General features: G+C 41.2%; 1 protein-coding gene across 1 annotated transcript; it reads left to right on the forward strand.

Moving 5' to 3' along the window:
- The first annotated feature begins 113 nt into the window (after nucleotides 1–113).
- LOC110490401 (monocarboxylate transporter 2) lies at nucleotides 114–21,685 on the forward strand. The gene is made up of 5 exons (XM_021563776.3): nucleotides 114–391; nucleotides 9,992–10,243; nucleotides 14,253–14,396; nucleotides 14,717–15,526; nucleotides 15,997–21,685. The coding sequence occupies exons 2-5, from the start codon at nucleotides 10,027–10,029 to the stop codon at nucleotides 16,269–16,271; spliced, it is 1,446 nt and encodes a 481-aa protein (XP_021419451.2). The 5' UTR covers nucleotides 114–391; nucleotides 9,992–10,026; the 3' UTR covers nucleotides 16,272–21,685.
- The last annotated feature ends 800 nt before the right edge of the window (nucleotides 21,686–22,485 follow it).

Consider the following 22,485-nt stretch of genomic DNA (forward strand, 5'->3'; position numbering starts at 1 on the left):
AGTGTTGAATGGGGCACAACACGCGGAGCGTTCTTCCAGTGGAAGCAGACGCTAAACCACATAAGGTTTCAATAACAAAAGAATGAGAAACACCCACAAACAAATCGTCAAACGCCCCCTCTCCTCCCTACCGGTATTGGAGAGCAAGCCGGCTGGTTTTACTTGATGCTCTTGCCGGTCTCTTGTCTCCAGCGCTATGCTCGCTATGCTACCCGTGGTCCAGAATAACAGCAGGTTGGGCCGCCTTCTTTCAACGCTCTACGTCACATTCAGCTTCCTAGTAAGCGAATTCAAATAGAATAGAGCCCCATCTTCCCGCAACACTGACAAGGTCAGCGACCAAGGACCACATACCACATTTGGGGATAGACCGCGCCTATATTCGCAAAAGGTAATATGCGTTTCCTGAAAGTTATCCGTGATGGAATAATGCTTACGAAACTCTGAACAGCTGCCCGTGCGTTCACGATTATTATTTTTGTCCAACAATGATACGCTTTGCTTCGGCATTTAGAGAGATGCTTGGTCATCGTGACAACAATAGCCTACACCACTTAGGCTACATGCTTTATAAAACAAACATTAGGCTGAATTTTGAATTACATTATGTTTCAGCTTGAAATGTACATATATTGTGCGTAATCACGGAGTTAACAAAATGTGGCACCGACAGACATGTTAGTCGTTACTCTTATTACTCCCAATATTGTGCGAATGATGCTTATAGACTACATTAGCCTAGATAATTATGAATACTTGTTTATGTAGGCCCAGTGTAGACTATGATATGCATATTTGGCTGGTTCCATCCGGTTTCTGTCAGCAGCACACGCACACAGAGTATCTGACTACACGGATTAGGATCTACACGCGGGTATTGCATCATAGTTTGAGGCATCACTGATCAGTAGATCTACTGTACATCTCTCTTCTCATCCCGTGCGTCTCGATGCCTAATATAATGTAACCATTTTCCCACTGAGATGACACAGTTACCAAATCATACTAGTCTATTATTATCTAAGGATCTGATCTGAAGATTTTTCGTAAGCAGGTTTGGGCCAAGCAGAGGATGTTTCACTCTCCGGGTCAGCTGGTGCGCTTTAAATATAACATCGGTCAGTCACATTTGGTCTGTCTTTTTTCCACCTTGACTTGATATAGCACGAGATAAAAATGTTTTTTTACAAAATGACCAGCGAAATCTGCCTGGTTCTTCGGTAATGCAAGATGTTATGAGAAATTGGGCAATATATGGCTTGCATTGTTGAAAGAAATGTAGACAAATAACAATGGGCCATAGATTTGGCTATGTGCACATATTGATAATGAATTAATAATGCACTTCAGGGGCTTTCGCGTTCCTCCCCAGGTCATTGCTTTGCTCTATGGTAGGCCTATTGGAGAAGTTCTGGTACTGGCATAGGCTGGTTCTGCCTCTGGTACTGGACTACTTTCTTTGGGTTACCAAAGGAAGGGTAATATGTAGACATTGCAGGCATGAGAAACCTTTGTAACATTGTTGTATTGTAACCTAGATAGGGGCCTCTCCACTTTATTGAGCCACCACTTCATAGTTGACCTGACAGATGCCTAGGAAACATTCAAATCCCAATAGAAATGGTGCATTCTAGTGCACTAGTCTATGTAGCTAAATAATACATGGATGGTTAGCTTCAAGCTTAGCTGACTCATCTCCACAACCCGTTGTCATCTGCCTCTTAGCCTCACCATCCATCTGGCTTCCCAACCCCTCTGAAGATAAATCAGTTTTATAGACGGCCATCTCACAGGGGAAAGGGTTTCTCATCGTGACTAAAACAAGCAGTGACCAGCCAACCATCGTCAGCAGCCCGTAGGCCATCTTTCACTGTTGTGATTTGGGTAACATGACCTCTGACTCGATCCTAAATACTGGAAGGTTGTCATAGCCCTCAAGCCACATTCATTGTCCTCTGCTCTAATGTGTTTCACTGTTTTCATGTAAACTAAAGCAGTGTTCCCCCCTGAGCATGTGGGTAGAAAATAAAGCCTTAAAAGTTGCTGAGGTTTTAACACTTAGGTGTTACAATAATTCCCAAACAAGTTTGTGGTGTTGACATAGTATTTACAAAGCTGTTGTTATGATTATTGTTGTGTACACAATAGTGATGGGGGAAAAAATCGATACAGTTACATTTAGCAATATTATTTTGGACAAATATATAGATATAATAATGATTTTCTAATCAGCGTTAGCTAGTGCTATTTGGCTGTACCTGTGCCAAAACTGGTATTGTTCATCCTTAAGCTTGTTCTCCATCTTCTTTTTAAATATTGAGCCAACATGTTTCCAGCACTTTCATTTCCATGACTAATCAAAACTCATTTTCTCATGCTCTCTCTTGTCTCTCTGCAGTAGATGTAGTGAGAAACATGTTCCCATATGTTTGCAAATTTGGAACATCAAATCGCAATAAAATCTCAGTATCGAATCGCAATACATATAGAATTGTGAGAATCGCAATACATATCGTATAATCAGCTTAAATATCGTGATAATATCATGACGTGAGCTCCCTGGCAATTTCCGGCCCTAGTATACAATCTATTATGCTGTTCCCGGTGTCCAGTTTCGGTGCTTTTGATGTTTAATAAGTGCTTGCACGATTCAATAGGAAACCATTTCCAGTGTCCTACACCACAGTATATTAGGCATATAAATGCCTTAGATGTATACCGTGTAATATGTCAACTGGAGTCAGGTATGTATTAGGTTGCATACCTTCAGTAAGTCCCTAGCCTGGCACAAGAACCCTTGATCAACAACTTGGCTTAGGCGCTGTGTCCGTCCAGTGCTCCAGTCCCATGGTGCCGTCGTAGAAAACAGGGAGGGAAGTGGAGCTCAGACTCTAATCCCCTGTGAGTAGTTGAGCAGTCCTCTACAGCCGTAGCTTATCAAAAGAGGTTGTAAGAGACAGTTCATGTTCGGTCAGAGCCCAGTTTGTTTATGCTTTTTCTCCAGTTATGAATGTCCTGTTTGGCATTTACGTAGCCTAACCCTTACTCAGTGGTCCCCTTTGACCCCCTCTCAAACAAATACTTGGATTAAATGTCCCTCAAATCAATGTAAGCTAATGAAAAAAATGTTTGTTGTACAAGAATTTAGAAGAATCATCTACACACCGTTATCAAACTACTAAAACTTTACACTTAAAATGTGTGGTGTAATATGTTATGTTTTCCCATACCATTACTTAGGCGTTGACGCTGCAGCAAATATTGGCATGGATTAACAGGTTGGTTCTTGGCACTGGCAGCACTGGATGTTGCTCCGGGGGCCATGACACTCTGCCTAGACAGAAATCACCACTTGTTTTAGCTTGCCCTGTGCGCCAGGAGGACAGAGTTGGCACTTAAAGACCAATGGAACGGTTCCAAAAGTTAACACCACCTACCTGGCACACTGGGTGAGCTAAATCCATCGCTGACTACAATCTGCTGACTACGCACAGGCACCGCTCAAGGCCTTCCATGGTAATTAAATGTACTTACTTAGCAGCTGAAGACATGTCTAATAAGTAGTCTAAGTGGGTGTGGTTAGCTGGTAGATGGTAGATACGTCACCACCCATGCATTTGAACAGAATCAGCTCAGTAGTGGGTTAAGAGCACCTGTAGTAAAAGGCACCCGGTAACACTTTACACCAAGTTGTTCTCATACCTGTGTAGTAACTTGGTATTTACTCTTGTAATGCCATTATATTAACAGGTCTATTGTTGCTCAAAATGTCTCCTTATAGCCCTAAATGTGGTAGATAGACTTATTGTCTGCTTTGCCATTACCAGTTGTTCATGTAAGACTACTTTCTGTGTGTGTTGCCATAGAAGTTAGAAAGAAGAAACTACAATAATAGGATATCAAACACCTATTGATTATTTTCATGGAAAGACCCCTGACTGCTGTGCAGGGTGTGTATTCTGGCTGTCAATGGCCCCATTGTCTCTCAGTAGTCTTTCTTCTATTGAAGGTTGCTGTTGCGTCTTTACTATACAGGGCTTCAAAGAGGCAACTGTATACTGGATCAGTGTTTCTGGTAGATTGAATCGTTTTGTGTGAAGTGAGAGATGGCAATTGTGGTTAATGATGAGCTAGTTGTACGCATACACGTTTGCTACAGTACATACATTACTTTCAGGTGACCTTGAGGTCAGATGCCTGCTTTCAAAAAGGCTACAAGCCCTTTCAACACCACCCTGGCTTACACTTTTGACATGCCAAGTCCTAGAATTAATGTATTGAGAGAATGAGAGTTAATTTATTTTAAACGTTTGCTTTCGTGCGTAGCCTTTATCATTAAAACTGCAATATGCAACTTTTTGGGCCACCTGACCAAATTCACATAGAAATGTGCATTATAGGTCTGCCATTCCTTTTGGGCTCCCGAGTGGCGCAGTGGTCTAAGACTCTGTACTTCAGGAGGCGTCACTGCAGTATCTGGTTCGAATCCAAGCTGCATCATTGGGATTGGGAGTTCCATACCGCGGTGCACAATTGGCCCAGCATCGTCCGGTTTTGACTGGGGTAGTCCGTCATTGTAAATAACAATTTGTTCTTAACTGACTTGCCTAGTTAAATAAAGGTTCAATTGTTGGCCTCATAGTATAACTTGCAGACTTTTCCTTTTTCAAGAAGAGGCTTCAAAATGTTAATATTACCACCATGTTTATATGTTTTCCTGAAACACAGACTGTTTCTGGAATTCCTGATTTGTTCTTCTCAAGTAGAAAACCCATTCTGGTTCGACGCCCAAAACATGCTTTGGTTGAGGTCAAAGTGTCAGTGGAAAATGGTGACATAGGATTTAAAATTCCACCCAGCAGAGTATAATTTCTTAGACCCTCAGATCTATTCACTCTACCACTACCACATAGTGAGTTCTTTTAATGGTGAGCATAGAAATAGCACACCTAGAACAGATCTACCACTTCTTAGACTTGCTTCAATGTGAATTGTATATAGATATATATATATATATATATATATATATATATATTTTTTTTTTTAACCTTTATTCAACTAGGTAAGTCAGTTAAGAACAAATCCTTATTAACAATGATGGCCTACCGGGGAACGGTGGGTTAACTACCTTGTTCAGGAGCAGAATGACAGATTTTTACCTTGTCAGCTTGGGGATTCAATCCAGCAACCTTTTGTTTACTGGCCCAACGCTCAAACCACCTGCCGCCCCAATAAGCCAACAGGTATGGAAAGCATGTAGTATAGGAACATGTTTTGACTGGGGCGAGGGCGGGGGATGGACACCTGCAGTATGGCCTGACATATGGCAATGGTCAATGAAAATTGCTTCTGAAAGACAACACAGAGCTGTGTAGAGCACTGCAATGGGGAACATTTCAGATGGAGGTAGTTAATATTCAGTTAAGAGTAATTAACACATTACTTAGCATATTTATTAATTTTCTCTTTATTGTATACACATGATTTCCAGTGTTCTATTTGTGACACTCATTTGTGTCACAGGTTGATGGTCGCTAGACTCCTCGCTGTATATTATGTATTAAAACTCGTCTGTTGATAGTGAAGGACGTCAGACTGGAGGCACACTGATATTGTATTGATGACCTTGTGAGCTTTGTGTGAATTCATCACCCAGTGTCTGGTGGAAAGCAGACACTTACTGTCTTTTGTTGTGACTTTGTACAAGACTTTCTGGATGTTGTTTAGAGAACATTGGTGCTGTGAGGTAAAACAAAAAGGGGTTGGGGTGGGGGGGAGGGGGGATATGTTTAATTGTCACATACAGTGAAATGTGTTGCTTACACAGGGTCAGCCATAGTAGTACGGCGCCCCTGGAGCAAATTAGGGTTAAGTGCCTTGCTCAAGGTCACATCGACAGGTTTTTACACCTTTGTCAGCTCAGGTATTCAAACCAGCGACATTAAGAGAAGGCGGATTAGACATTTCTCTTGGCTTCTGCTCTGGAGATGTTCTCCCTGAATTCATATAATCAATCAACATGATTTTGATAGATGGGATCAATAACGGCTCTCCATTCTGTTCACCTGGAAAGTCCCTTTTACAAGCACACATCTTCTCCATCTCAATTTATTTGCTCTCCACCTCTTCCTCATGTCTTTCCTCTCCCACAGGCTATTCAGACCTACTTAACCAGGTAGTGTATGATGCTCATGAAAACACTTGGCTCATATCTTCTTTACAGCATGGTGACGTTAGTGACCTCGCAATGCCTGAATGCCATTCATACCTCTGAGCAAGGGCCCAACAAGAAACTTCTATACTGCCTGTTTTACATTTAGGCAGAAGTCAAATGCAGTTACTAGATATGATATATTGTTCTACTTCACCTCTATGACCGTGGCAATTGCCGTAGCTGCCATTTATAAAACCTAAATTATAACACGTCAATGAAAAAAAAAGTGTGATTATCCCGTAATTTGCAAAGCTCAAAACCGCAACCAGCCTCAGAGTGGTTCTATATTTACTCAAATCGTTCTGTCAACGTGGTGCCAAGATAACTCTGAGTAGGTTACCTATCCTTTTTCATTTTCGCTCTGCACACTCTATGCCACATAATCCTGTTGGGTGTACCAAGAGACACAAAGCCACCAATCCTGATCATCATGTGGCTCAAGGGCAGTCAGTCGTGTTGCTGCAGGTGGCACATTGTGTCCGTTAACTCAGTTACACGCCTTCTCTGTTTCAGGCTCCATGGTTACTCAACGTAGTTCACCTGAAACAGAACACAGCCAGGCTCAGAAGTTGTACCTCTTAGTCAGCACAGGTCTAGGATCAGTTTACCTTGGCCATGAATGTCTGAGGGAAGATTTTAAGCAGCCTGTCAAGCTATCCCTCAGGTTCGACCTTGGAGGAAAATGCAGACCTACCAGCTTGACAAACTGCCAAACCAAAGACACACACACACTATTGTGTTACATGCTCTGATCAGCTTGTCATTGAGATAATTCAATTAGAGGAATGCTGTTGTAGTGGTTGGCTACCTGCCTCTTCATTCTAATTCTAAGGCTCCATTGTCCATTTAACCTTCCCTGAAGTTTAAGGTAACAGGATAGTTTCGAGCACAGGTAGACCTAAGGTAGGCACACTGTTTGCTCAGTTCAACAACGGGCAAGGACAGGCATCTGAGGTGCCTTGTGATTGGCTTAGATAGGACACATCCATCTGGCTGGGCGGGACTGTGGTTGGTTGTCTCTGGCTGTGAAAGCATCTGCCCATCCCTCTGTGTCAGCTGATATTCTGAGACACCAAACAGAGGAAAAACACATTACAGAGGACACATGATGACATCATGGGGAGAGGGGAGAAACTACTGTGGCGCACAAAGAATTAATAAACTTCTCTTGAAATACACAAGTAGGCTCATGTAAGTCAAATAGCCTAAACAAACTTGTTTTGTATACTCACGTAAAGTTTTTTTGTGCGACTGTTGTCATGGCTTACACGGTGTGTTTTGGTATTTTCACTATACTATTCAGACTTAGAAACCTAAGCAGCTTATGAGTCCTGAGACCCCGTTATGCATTGTCGTCACGTTCAATCAACCAACCCCACTATCAACCCGGGCCAATAATCAGATTAGACTTTTATCACCATATGGATGTTTGAAAAATAGATACTCTCTGAGTTTAATTAAAAGAGCAACACATGGGAATATGCACAGAGGATTATATATCTGAGTGATTAGCAAGAAATTTAGCTTAAGTTAGAAATGTAAAAAACATTGTAAGTCAAACACCTGAAAAGAGTGACGTGAAGATGCCCGGAACACCTGTAGGAAAACCCTTCCCCTACCACTTCACCCTCCGTTAAGCCCACATTATACAGCTCACAAATACTCATGGTGTCTGTTAAATAACAACTGTGTTTACATAGTCGTGATGAAACAACGTCTTTATTTAGAAAAGCTGGGCTGGAGATATTCCTTACCTAAACAATGTTGCGTTTGTGTGTGTGTGTGTGTGTCAGAAGTCGTGTAGTGTCGTGTCATGTCGTGTCATGTTGTGTCGTGTAGTGTAGTAGTTATAAACCAGCTGATAAAATCTCGAAATTCTACTACTATCAGTTTTAGCATAAGATTTAAATAGGCTTTCTAACGTCTTTATAGTGACGTTGAGTCACTGTCTTCATTCACGTTTTCCTTTTTTCTTCTGAAAGGTCAGCCAATCACAGCACATGGCGACTAGTTTAGCTAATTGCCTGCCGTTGACAGCTGAGATGGGGCTGAATATGAATGAGGCTCCACAGCAGTGCAATCTGATCTGGCCACGACTTGATGAGAGACAGAGACTGATATAATTTATTGATGCCACTGCACCATGTTGTTGTCATGGAGTCCGTTTTACAGCCACTCTTGAGATTGAAATGGTAGGTTCTAGTTTTAGTGCTTTTGTCCCCTTCTGGTATGGTTGGAACTTCAACCACTTTCCTCAACTCTTTACCTTGGATAGAGTTAGTGTGCTATGGGTCGCCTTTAGAGCTATGGGTCTACCTTCATGCTTCTAACCCACCTAATCAAAGCCATGCCATGCCCCTGTTAAGCTGTATCGTCTAGAGTATGGCTGAGCATGTTTTGCTAAACTACAATAATCCCATTTAAATAAGCTTTTACTTGTGATGTTGAAATGCCTTCATAAGCCGTTGGTTGTGTAATGTCAACGTATGTGATATCAGAAAAAAAATGGAATGTTAATTAAGCTCGTTGGATCACGAAGGCACATATTAATATCACTCATCAGTTGTTGTAGATTGTGTGTCTGGAACTAAGCAGCTGCCTCTTACCCATGATATCTCTTGAACAACTTAGAAAGTGTGTATGTGTGGTGGATGTGTGTATATACGATCAGAGACATGTTTGCTTTGTCAATAAAGACACGTGATCTTGGTCACTGCTGCCCGTACACCACTCCCCTGTCACTCCACTCTCCACCCATTCTGGTTTCCATTACTCCATTACCTTCCTGAAATGTGAGGGCAGAATGGGGGGTGGGGGTGGAGGGGGCTACCCTCAAGGTGAAAAGTGGGTGGGGCAAGAGCTGATCTGGTTTCAGGTAGAAACTCAACCTTGTGACAAGGGTGATTAACTCTGTCAGTGTGCTCACGTGCATTCTGGAGCTGAGATCTGGTCTTATGACCCAGCAGTCAAGAGTTTAAATGACAAAAGGGACATGGCCTCAACCTGTGGGAAACTGATTTTCAGTAGGGCGCACACTTAAAACATGCCATTGTCAATGTGGTATTGGTGTTAGCTACAGTTGTCTCCAAACAACCTTTAACCTCTGAATATTGTGCCTAATGGTCCACATATGTGGGAGAGAATAGTCCAAAAGTAGTCCACATATGAGAGCTTTTTTTATTATACATTTTTATAACTTACATTTTTTGTTAGTTTTTCAAGCCTAAGTTTACAATACAGACATTAATCTTAGAGGGTGTGGAGATGTCATTATCATCATTATTGTCCAGCTCCCCTACCCAGAGAGCTTTTCAACGGTTTCTCCCACTGTTCCTCTCCATATTTCCCCTGTACTGACACCCTCTATCCTCTTCCCCTTCATATTTACCCTGTACTGACTCTCTATATCCTCTTCCTCTTCATATTTCCCCTGTACCAACCCTCTCTTTCCTCTTCCTCTTCATCATTCCCCTGTACTGACTCTCTCTATCCTCTTCCTCTTCATATTTCCCCTGTACCGACCCTCTCTTTCCTCTGCCTCTTCATATTTCCCCTGTACCGACTCTCTCTATCCTCTTCCTCTTCATATTTCCCCTGTACCGAAACTATCTTTCTTCTGCCTCTTCATATTTCCCCTTTATTGACCCTCTCATTCCTCTTCATATTTCTCCTGTACTGACTCTCTCTTTCCTCTCCATATTTCCCCTGTACTGACCCTCTCATTCCTCTTCATATATCCCCTGTACTGACCCCTGTTCTTCCTCTTTCCCCCTCCAGTAAACAGTGAGCGCTGAGAGCCAGCTGGGTCAGAGATGCCACCCCCTGCCGCAGGCCCCCCAGCAGTGACCCCTCCGGACGGGGGCTGGGGCTGGGCCGTGGTCCTGGGATCCTTCATCTCCATCGGCTTCTCCTACGCCTTCCCCAAGGCCATCACTGTCTACTTCAAGGACATACAGAAGATCTTCGACTGCTCCTACAGCCAGATAGCATGGATCTCCTCCATCATGCTGGCCGTCATGTACGCAGGCGGTAAGACCAATACATTAAGTTGGTGTCCAAGTAGTCTCTTGTTGAAGTCGTCTGTCTGATTTGTTAAGGTTGGGGTTCTGTATATGTAGTGCCCTGAGTTTATCTTCATCATGTGACCTGTCCAGGGAAAACTCATGCCCTAAGTATGGGGCAAGGTACCTGTACTGATCTGATTGTGTGTCTCCTATGAGAACCTATGACCATCTTTAAATTGACATTCAAGAGGAAAACATGGTTTCTGTGACTAGTCATCAGCATATTGTAGTAGTCATGCATCACATTGTCTCCTTCTCAGCATGACTTTACCCCTCACTAGGTTACCCGGTAGGCACCTTGCTTGGCAGTGCCACGCTGGCCATCTGTTAGCTGATGCCATCCTATCCGGTCATTTCTAATTGTTGCTGTCAACAGGGTTTGTTGTATCCTAGGCCGTTGTTGTGATGACGGTGACAGTGATGGCCAATTGGCCATAGAGAGCCAAGGACACCCAATACCATCCTCTATATGTGACAAGCCTGTACAAGGCACTTGTCCCTCGTTAAAATGTTTAGTGTAATTCATTCATATTGATCTCTGAGCAAAAGGGGAGAACAGAGCTTCATCAGCTATTCATTAAACACCTGCTCTCTTGTCCTATGTGTTTGCACCAGCTGTAGGCCGATAAAGCAATTGTCCTTTTAGTGTTTAATGCATTCTTCATCTCTACAAGCAACGGACAGCCCAGTGCGGTATATGCTGTTCTCTGGAATAACATGGCGGAAAAACAATCACCAAATATTTACCCCAATCAGAGAGCTGCTTATTGAGGGTGTTTGTCCTCTTGGAAGAGGAAGGAGACTTGTGGCTCTTTTACAACGCACCTGTTGTTTTCGCACCGCCTGCCGTCTGTGCTGTTGACGCAACTGCCACCTCCACCACGTGTTCAGAGGTCAGACACATACTGAATTCTCCAGGGCAGTCATCAGGCAGACTCTCTAACTGATAAGATAGCAGTGCCACTTATGATGCTGATTGGATGTCAATCACAGAGCAAACAAACTGGAAATGCTTGCCATATCCTCAAACATCAGGATAAGCCAATGTGTGGCTCTTGCTGATTTCAAACAACAGCAGCCAACCTATTTTTATGATGTATGGCCACACACACATATTAGATAAGACCACAAATGCACAACAACTGTAAGTGAAGGCAACTATTTCATATCTTCCTGGATGTTGTGTGTCTCCATAACCCAGGGTGTAACACAGACACTGAGGTGAATGATTAGTAATGATGTTGATGGGTGCAGAAAAGAGCCCAATGGGAATTATTTTCAAATATTGCACTCTATTACATCAGCTATATGGACGCCTAATGCAGATCTCCCGTCCCTCCTCCCTTCTAGCCTGGCTGAGTGTCGCTCTGCAGTGACGTGCTAAAATGGAGGCTGTGTGTGTGTCAGTGTTGGATCAATGTCACTAATCCACACAGAGAGAGGGACAGTTGACCTTGGCTAGGCTAGGCAGCATGGCTACGTACAGTACCATCCTCTGTTGACGGTCAGCACAGCAGAGCTCTCTCACTGCCAAGCACATTAACTGAACTGTCCAGAAATATGGCTAGCTAAGCTGTGTTATTAGTCGATCAACCACTTATAGAATTCATGTTTGCGTCCTTGCATAACTGCTCTAGTTTCATATATCAGCGCTTTATTCCGTAATGAGAGTGACATTAATAGTATGATGGATTGCAAACATCAGTTTCCTGCATAGTCAGCTGTCTTGACGGTTTATCAACCTTTTCTTTTGCAACCTCACAAATCAGGGAGTGGTCAGCAAATGTGTTACACAAACTTCCATCTTTCTGCTGTCAAGCTAGCTTTTAGGTCCTGTGAAATAAATCACAGCTGGAAGGGTAAATGACGGGTGTACCCATCCTCTTGTAGGTATTCGTTTCCATGATTGAGCCCATATTTTGCCTCAAGTCTGGACACAAGCAACCTTAAGTTATGGTATCTGATCATGCTTCATTAAAATGTTTTATAATTGAGCCCAATCATGTTGGTAGGGGCTGAGATACAGTATGTTCAAATATAGTGTGTTCTATGTCAATAGTAGTCTAATTTATTGTCCTTATAGTTACTGTCAAAACAAACTCCTAATTTCCTTTTGGTAACCTGGAAAGTGTGTCCAGCTATTGCAGCAATTAAACTTCACTTATGAATTCTTTTTTAAAAGGAGTTAATATGAAACCTCAAAGGCTCCCTCCACTTGGCCTATCCAGGTTTCACCACCAGACTCAGGAGAATACTGACAAGTGCTCTGTATGCAAACGAGGAGGGCTCCTCTCCTCAAGGTCGGAAAAAGATTCACGCAGAGCAAATGAAGTCAGGCGACTTCTTCCCCAACCTGTTTTTAAATAGCACCTCTCCCCGAGTCCGACACAGATACCGCACATCTTCTGCTTGCTAATGGGGGCATTGTTCAAAAAAAACCTTTCATTACTCTTATCGTTTCTTATTCAATTTACTCGTCCTTTTGTTTAACGTCTGTCATGAAAGGGGACATTGTGACATGCCATAGAATCGGAGTCATTCCTCACCCTATCAGGTAATGGAGACCAGAGGTTCAAACATAACAGGACTTTAGAAATACGAAGGACAAAGTTTCCCTCAACAACAACTTTTAGAAATTTGACAAGGACACAATTTAAAATCTACTGTTTGGACCTGTCAGTTTGATGTACTATCAATGACCATAGAGAGGGTTGAACGACGGGTTGACCCACTAAAACCAACATCTGCTAAGATTCACTTGCTGCCAGTTGTCTTGTGTTGTATGGCCCTAAGAAGAAGTTGTGTGGCAAGCCCTTATTGAAGGTAACAAGGAAATGGAAAGAGCAGTGTGGCATAGTAGCGTATTGCTGGTCGGCCCCACTCAATTCAACTGCGTGTGTACTACCAATATCAAGTGCTTACTGTTACTTATGGAAAACTGTGAATGAAAAAGAAACGGCGCTCAGGGACAAATGGGCCATGGAGCCAAGGTCTTCTGATCACTTCAAAGTGTGTATGTGTCATAGTTCCTGATCCCCCCCCACCCCTCTCTTTAGATACGAAAACATTACATTGCAGTGCACTTTCAGAAAATACATCTGGTAATGCTTTAATGCAGTGCAACCAGACCAATTCAGAGGAGTCCATTTACGTTCACCAGTGTTCTCTCACTGTTACATCTGAAACCTATCTATGCCCATACAGTGTGTATTCATACAGTCAGTGTCTATTATCCATTTCATAAGATAACTGGTTGCCACATTGGGTCTCTGTTTTGCATTAGCATGGCAGCTGTGCCTTGAAAGCTTATGCAATAGAGAGAACCATTGCGTGTCCAACCAGAGCTCAGTTCATTGTCTTCACTCAGCGTGTCGATGATGCTTGACGGGCCCGATCGATTCTGACTGATTCTGTTTGACTAACGCTCCATTAGTTTGGCTCTCAGTGCAGCCTGTCCAAGGCTGACAGGCACCCATTGGTTAATTGTCTAGGTGCTGAGTTATGTCCAAGACGTCACCTGCACTCTATGTCATTGGTCTTGCTGGTCCAACAGTACATGTATTGCTTGTCGTGATGGGATCTCTGATACATATGTAGCAGAGTTGGAAAATAACAGATGTTTTGTCAACGTGCTCTGTACTTATTGGCAATAAGGCCATTTTTTCCGTTTGACTACTAAGATAATGCTGTGTTATATCCATGCCTGTTTGTTACTGATCTCTCAATGCAGCCCTCATCCCCTTAAGAATGCATGCAGAACACACAACACGGTGTTGTACATTGTTTACCAGTATCAACAAGGTCTTGTTACAGTACTTCTATTTCCAGAGCTGGGAAGTTTCACGCTGTCTTTCAACGCTAACAAGCTTAAACCGTTAAGTAATCACTACATGATTACCCGAGTCTATTGCAGGCTGAATGTTTGGGTTGGATGAAAGACCATGTTTTTAGTATCTCATTTGTTTCTCTTCCAGGTCCCATAAGCAGTGTACTGGTTAACACATATGGCTGCAGACCTGTCATGATCATGGGGGGAGTGCTGTCTTCTATCGGGTTGATATCCGCTTCCTTCTGCAACAGCGTGGTGGAGCTTTATGTTTGCATCGGTCTTATAGGAGGTAATTCCGATGAAATCCATTTTCAACTCATTCGGAGTTATTTGATTATAGTGTCAAACTCCTTAAGTGACTGGATGAAAATAGGCCTACAACTGATTTGGAGTTTCCCATTCTGTCTTTCACAAAGGTCATAGTAAAAGACTATAGATACATTACAAGAGTACAGTTAAGCTTGATTTGTCAAATCATTTAATGTCCACAGTCTGGCTACTTGAAGAAAATGTATATTATTCCGAATGTGTTCTTATCAGATAATTATCTTGTTAGAAATGTATGATCTTTTTAACTCTAAATCATATTATTCCTCTCTCCTCACAAAGGCCTGGGCCTAGCCTTTAACCTTCAGCCAGCCCTGACTATGATTGGCAAGTACTTCTACAAGAAGCGTCCCATCGCTAACGGAATAGCCATGGCCGGTAGCCCAGTGTTCCTGAGCAGCCTAGCCCCTTTCAACCAGTACCTGTTCAACTCCTTCGGCTGGAGGGGCAGCTTCCTCATCCTGGGGGGCATACTGCTCAATTGCTGTGTGGCTGGCGCCCTGATGAGGCCCCTGGGGCCACCGCTGGGCAAAATCAAGAAGGATGAGGAGTTGGTCGTTGCCAAAACCACCACCAAGAAGAAGGAGACGACCACTTGTTTGGGGACTGTCAACAAGTTCATTGACCTGTCGCTTTTCAAGCACCGCGGTTTCCTCATCTATCTGTCGGGCAACGTCATCATGTTCTTGGGCTTTTTCTCGCCAATCGTCTTCCTGACGGCCTATGCCAAGGACATAGGCGTGGACGAGTACTCGGCCGCCTTCCTGCTCTCCATCCTGGCCTTCGTGGACATGTTTGCCCGGCCCTCCATGGGGCTCCTGGCCAACTCCAAGTGGATCCGGCCCAGGATCCAGTACTTCTTCAGCTTCGCCGTGCTCTACAACGGGGTGTGCCACATCCTCTGCCCCCTGGTGGAGAGCTACACAGGCCTGGTGGTGTACGCTGTGTTCTTTGGTTTTGCGTTCGGCATGGTCAGCTCGGTGCTGTTTGAGACCCTGATGGACCTGGTGGGGGCTCAGAGGTTCTCCAGCGCTGTGGGGCTCACCACCATTGTGGAGTGCTGCCCTGTCCTCATTGGTCCACCCCTGGCAGGTATGTCACTGATCTCTCAACTCATTACTACTTAATTCAGTTGTGAGACATTGTTTACTTTTTAAGCAGTTGATATGCCAAAGGAATAAATTAAAGTCACCCAATTATTGTTTTATGGAGTGCTATTGCTTAGTAATCATTCACTTGGTTTGATCTTGATTATAGAGTTTGCTGATTTAGAGTGGAAAAGCCATATTACGTTTTGGCATTCTTATAATATGTGCTTATTTGTCTAATTACAATAACAACAAATGGAAAGTTCATTCTGTGATTATTGGTCCTTTACAAAATGCTTCATTTATTTGACATAATGTCCTCATTAAAGATCAGTAGACATGAAGAAACTGATAAAGGCATATTTGGAAATGCAGAACATAACAATATGACAGACCTTCATCACTCAATAAAACATTAAAAAACATTTTCCAAAAATGTAATAACATTGACCCTTTCTATGCTCTTATTTACAGGTAAACTGGTGGACATCACCAAAAACTACAAGTACATGTATTTCTGCTGTGGGGCTGTGGTGATCATGGCCAGTATTTGGCTGTTCATCGGCAACTTCATCAACTACAGACTCCTGGCCAAGGAGCGCAAGCAGGAGGAGATGTACAAACGGACTGAAACCGAAGACCCTGACCGGGACCAGGACCAAAAGGAGACAGACGGGGACGCCCAGGCCTTGGAGGACATGGTAGACCCCAAAGATGAGGACGCCATGCAGAGGGAGACCAACATCTAGAGCCCCTCCCTACTGCCAACCACACCCCCCTCCACCACCACCCTCACGTCCCCCTCTGCCACTATCAAACTGCAGACTGAGCTCAAGTGGGGTGCCTCCTGGTCTTTCACTCTCCAGGGTTCCGCTCGGGGGCCTCCCCGCAGGGGCCCCTTTGTTTCAGAGACACTCAAACTGCCAAAGTAACAACGACAACCATGTCGTGGGATACTGCGAGGCGTATTGCTGGAGGAAGGGGTGACTGCCCTGACTGCTACTCAAACATCAGACTAGCCGGATATAATGGTGTAAGATACAGATCGCATGTTAGGAAGCCACAAGGCTTGGAATATGAGAAAGAAGCTTTTGTCGCGTATCTAGGAATCTGTGAAATGCGACCTGTCGACAGAAATCTAGTACTGCTCATGTATTTAGTCTGTGACACTAAACCTACCACACCAGCAACCCAATTCAACTGTTCTGATTGAAATCAATACAGGTTAATATCCCAGTTTCCTATGCTGGGAGCTGACATGCGAGGACACATAATGTCTGTTATTACCAGGGTTATGGTGAGAGACATATCATTGCAACACAGGAACAGAGATGAGTTCATGGTTTGGTGGCTCCAGTGACCATGTATTATTACTGTCCTTTAGCGCACTGTGTCCGTTGTGTTCGTTAGCTAAACCTGCACAACTGCCAAGCTTCTAATCTAACGATAACACACCCGCTGTTTTATTCACTATTGCATATTGCACATGGAGTCCGTATACGCTGCACTACTTCTAAACCGGCCATGTTTAGGCCTCATCCAAAACAACAATGAAACAAATGCAATTTAATCATATTTAATGAGGTTGAATGTAAATTCGTTTTATTGGCTGTATTTTCAATGGCCTTATTAAGAATACTTGATATTCACAATCAAAATCATCTAGAAATGTGCATATTGCTGGTTTATACCAAATAAAGAATCCATGAGCAATATAACCTATTCCTAGCCATTGTTTTGATGTACGTATATACAGGGATATTTATTTGTGTAGTCAATGGTCATTTCTGGGAGTAGCTGTTTAACTTTCCCCAATGATACATTGCCTTATGTAAAGAATGCATCTAAGTTGTGTCATATATACAGTACCAGTCAAAAGCTACTCATTCAAGTGTTTTTCTTTATTTTTACTATTTTCTACATTGTAGAATAAGAGTGAAGACATCAAAACGATGAAATAACACATATGGAATAATGTAGTAACCAAAAGAAGCAAATCAAAAAATATATATATTTGAGATTCTTCAAAGTAGCCACCCTTTGCCTTGATGACAGGTTTGCACACTCTTTGCATTCCCTCAACCAGCTTCACCTGGAATGCTTTTCAAACAGTCTTGAAGAGTTCCCACATATGCTGACCACTTATCGTTTCTCTTTTCCTCTTTCAGCTGTTCTTGCCATAATATGGACTCGGTCTTTTACCAAATAGGGATATCTTCTGTATACCACCACTACCTTGTGACAACACAACTGATTGGCTTAAAAGCATTAAGAAGGAAATAAATTCCACAAATGAACTTTTAACAAGGCACATCTGTTAATTTAAATGCATTCCAGGTGACTACCTCATGAAGCTGGTTGAGAGAATGCCAAGCGTGTGCAAAGCGGTCATTAAGTCAAAGGGTGGCTACTTAGAAGAATCTCAAATATAACGTATATTTAGATTTGTTTAACACTTTTTTGGTGTGTTATTTCATAATTTTGATGTTTTCACTATTATTCTACAATGTAGGAAATATAAAAAATATAGAGAAACCCTAAAATGAGTAGGTGTGTCCAAACTTTTGACTGGTACTGTGTATATATACATATATATATATATATATATATATATATATATATATATATTAGAAAGTATTTATTGAAGTGTTATAGAAATTACCAAATTAACATGCCTATTGTGAAACGGTTAAACAGCTTCTTATGTGACCTTAATTTTCAAGTACAGTATTTCTTCCTTTCAACTCTAACTCTCTTAAATGACTTTTGTGGGAAGTTGTAGTAAGCATAATGTTTGCTTGAAGAATTTTGTCAGCAATTTCTATTAACATAATAATGAACATCGTTTAACCAACTATGTACAGTACCATATGTACACAATTCAAAGTATAGCTTCACTTAATTAATAATATCCGTTTCATTGCACCACAAACGTTATACATGTTAATATGATTTAATATATGTTTAATAATAATTTGTACAAACAATATGCAAATAATGACCTAAATTAACAATAATTAACAAAATTATGTTATATGCTATATATTTTAATGTGCAATATACCATAACATTGTTTGACATTGATTCTAAATCCTCCATTGGCTGGATGCCATCCACCAATAAGATTATTCATATTTTTTAAATTCTTTAAATTTAAATTCTTAACATCCATCACTTCTTGTGTTCTGGTCAAATAGCTCAACACACTTTGAAACAGACTAATGCACCTGTTAGATTGCGGTAGTATGCTTACCGTCCCAATTTGTGTGTAGCCTACCAGCATTTTATATTTAGATTTTTTTTAATAGATACATCATTATGATTATGTGATTTCTGGTAGTTTTTAGATTGACTGTGGGCTGTATTACATTGGCAAGTGTCTACTTTTTGCTTGCAGCTGCAGGGTCTGGATTCCCGGTCACTGACAACAGGGGTCAGTATGCAGTAGTTCTTAAAGGATGAATGTACTGTACAATCACTTTTATATATCAAATAGCACTGCCCCCTACTGGTTTCAAAAGACCTAGACCAAATGTTACAATCTGAGCTGCCCTCAAATAGCAAAACGACACATTGTTCTCAGTGGCTGCTCTTGTGTGATGTCAAAAGATAAGAAATTCCTAGATGAAATAAGTAAAAAAAATTTAAAAAATTATCTTTAGTTTTGATTTTCTGTATTTTAAGTTTGAAGTTTTAAAAAAAGTTTTTTTTATGGCCATTGAATATATTTTCTATGTACTTTTATTTCCCTTCTATAGCTTCAACAGGTGTGTATATACTAGTATTTCACAGTGTGTAAATTAACGGTAGATTGACTTAATAAACACACTGCATTCATGTGCTGCTGTGGCAAAGCCATTTTGTAGGCAATTATGTTTGTTATGGAGCAAAATCATGTTCGTTTCCATTTTCAACCATGTGTAGTATGTGTATGATTTGAGTTTGTGTTTTGTATAATCAGTGGCATTATTTCTAAAATAATAAAATCATAGTGTTGCTTTTCCCTTTAGTTACCATATCAATTGCTTATTGTCATTCCATAGACAATGTGGATGAGCAAAACGGCTAAATGTGTTGTGCTGTTTTTGGAATGATTTAACTCTTCAGTATTCAACAGTTTCTTTCCTTTTCTTATAAGTTATATTCTGTTTTTATTGTGAAGGAAACATAATCAAACAAGGTTGTAACTCTGACTTATATAGTCCATTCTTTATTCCAATGCAACGCAGTATAACGATCAGGCTGTAACTTTGATTTGTGCCACAATTAAGTATAATATTATATCAAATTAAAATTATACTTCATTATACTCTTTATATACAATGAATCTACAGTATTCAGATTGTTCTGTACATAGTAATGTGAAGGCAATGTGATGCGTTTTTAAATGTGTCATGCTGAAATTATTTGCATATTATTTAAGGACCAAAAGGAAATTGTTTAAATTTGGGTCAATCTAATAACAATTATGCACCATTAGCCTTATAAAATACACTTGGCTCCTATGTATGAAGGATTCTGTATTATAATGTTGTATTTTGGGCATGTTCGGTATGTCTGTGGGGTTATCATAATACCAACACTTTTTGATTTATAAATCTATATTTTTTTCTGTAAAGGTTCATCTGAACAAAAATGCTAAGCCAAAATAGGTATGTATGGAATCAGATGGTCAAACAGCATCTAATACATCACAAGGAATTTCAAAGAATGTCTATACTTTTTCTTTTTGTTAATGTGTTTTCTGTTTTTATCCCTTATACGCACACGTTTAAGATCCTATTGTAGCTAATGAAAATGTTTCCTGCTAGGATAAGGCTGTAACTCTAGTAATTATGTATTTAAAGATGGCGTTCTCTTGATTTGCTGACTGTGGACATAATGTAATTGACTCGGGTTGTGTCATAGCGTAATGGAAATTGTTTTTGGAAGAAAAACAACCCTCTTCTGATTAATTCACAGCTTAGACTGTATCTCAATTATGACTCCTACAAGACTTGTGACAAAACACTTTAATTGTCATTCTTCTTTAATCAGAAGGGCTGAAAAGCACTTAGAAGCTTAACCGTGCAATGGACAGTGTTGGTGTGGCAAGGAAAACACTCTATAAGTATGAAAATACATATTTAGCCGCAATACATTTTTATTTCACACATCTGTTTTCCCAGATGGATCTGGATATCAACATGGGGATTAAAAACTTAAAGGAACCGCAGATGATTTGCAGTTGCAGAAATGTCTTGCTGTACTAGGAGGCTAAAGCTGTCATTCATTTCACACTATTGAAAAGGTATTGTCAGTAAATGTTTAAGTTAACAAGTTACTGTGCCTTATTAGACCCTGCTGAATATTGTGTTGAAATATTATCCATTCATAAGCAAGTAAGGGTTTGCCTATAAACAACCTTGTTTAATTGGTGTTGACACTGCATTTTGTGAGAGAGTCAACTGTGACAGTATTTTGGGGGGAATTTGTGTAATTTTTTTCTCAGTTTGCTCCTTGATGTTTACAAATCCTATTCCATCATCTGATCTCATGTGAGTAATTCATTTGGACATCTGAATGTGACATTTATTTTTCCTTTTCAGTCTTCCACAGTTGTTATATTCAGTACATTTTGAGAACATACCCTTGGATTTATGTGGGGAGGGAACCCAGCCACAGTGACAAACAAAAATCCTAACCTTTCAGTACCTGTATGTCTGCCTTACATCAGAACACACAGAAGTCAATGGGCATAACACCTTGACGATAACGACTCTTAAACGTGAATCTAAAAAGGTCATGTTTTCAACTACGTTGGTTGTATGTATAACAACACACACGTTACCATACTAGTCTAAGGATGCAAACGCGCAGGAAGGTTTAATGCACCGATTCTGAGGGAATGATGTATATGATATGGTTTTGTGTGCCCACTTCAACGTTCTCATTTAATGAGTAGAAACATGAGCTCCAGTCAGTAGCTGAGTCCCAGTGTTGTAATAGAATAGACAATCATACTATATGTCAGATTGTGTCAGTAATTACACTACCTCTGCAATTGTCATTTTCAAAGCAAGTATAAGTGTCACACGGGTACGCAGACGACCAATTACATTTTTGTAATTGCAATATAAAGAAGTTGCATCACGATAGTCCAATAAAAGATCATGCAAACAAATCCTCTGTTCACTGCACTTTTTTAAAAATGTATTATCTTTGCATAATTAGTGTGAATCTCTGATTGATCGTTTGGGCATGAATTGATTAACGGACGTGCTAATATTGGCTACATTGACTTTCATTGTTTGTTGTTCCGAAATTCTCACGTTAGCGACTTGTTGAAGTGGCTAGATGTAAAAAATGAAAGCATGGATTACTGCTTCTCCTTCCAGGGTAAGAAAATAAATTAGTAATTAAGAAATGTTGATGAACTATCCCTTTAAACCTATAGTTTTGACAGACACCTTATGATGATCCCAATATCAAAATGTGAAGTGGTCTTTTGAGAGAGGCAAATCACTTTTTCCCTTCAAGGGCCTGAAACATTCCAAACCATCAACCACCCGATAACCTGTTCCCTCCCTAACATTCACCATACAGGAAACGTTACATTTGTATTCGATCAATAGTCAATGTGAAAGTGCATAGCAGCTTTAAGAACGCCAGTCTCCAGTTCTGATTCAGCATTTGCCTATAAATATGAGAGATCATTTCTATTGTCATATTTTAGGATGCAAGCCGCAGTCTCCTCCAACTCTGTGCATGCCCTCTCGTTAGTATGCAATGCTGTTTACCAAGGCATGCGTGCCGATGATGGCTGAAGACCCCCAGGCTGGGTTTCAGGCTAGATTTTAATGGGGCGGTAAGGGTCAACAGGAGAGGGGAGAACAATGAGCCTCTCTAGTTTCCTGTGATAGGCATTTTAACAGGGCAAGGGGACCCCAAGGGAATGGTATGGGGTTTGAATGCAGGAGGAAT

Source organism: Oncorhynchus mykiss, chromosome 15, assembly GCF_057628025.1.
Source record: "Oncorhynchus mykiss isolate SJ-2025 chromosome 15, ASM5762802v1, whole genome shotgun sequence".
Lineage (NCBI taxonomy): Eukaryota > Metazoa > Chordata > Actinopteri > Salmoniformes > Salmonidae > Oncorhynchus > Oncorhynchus mykiss.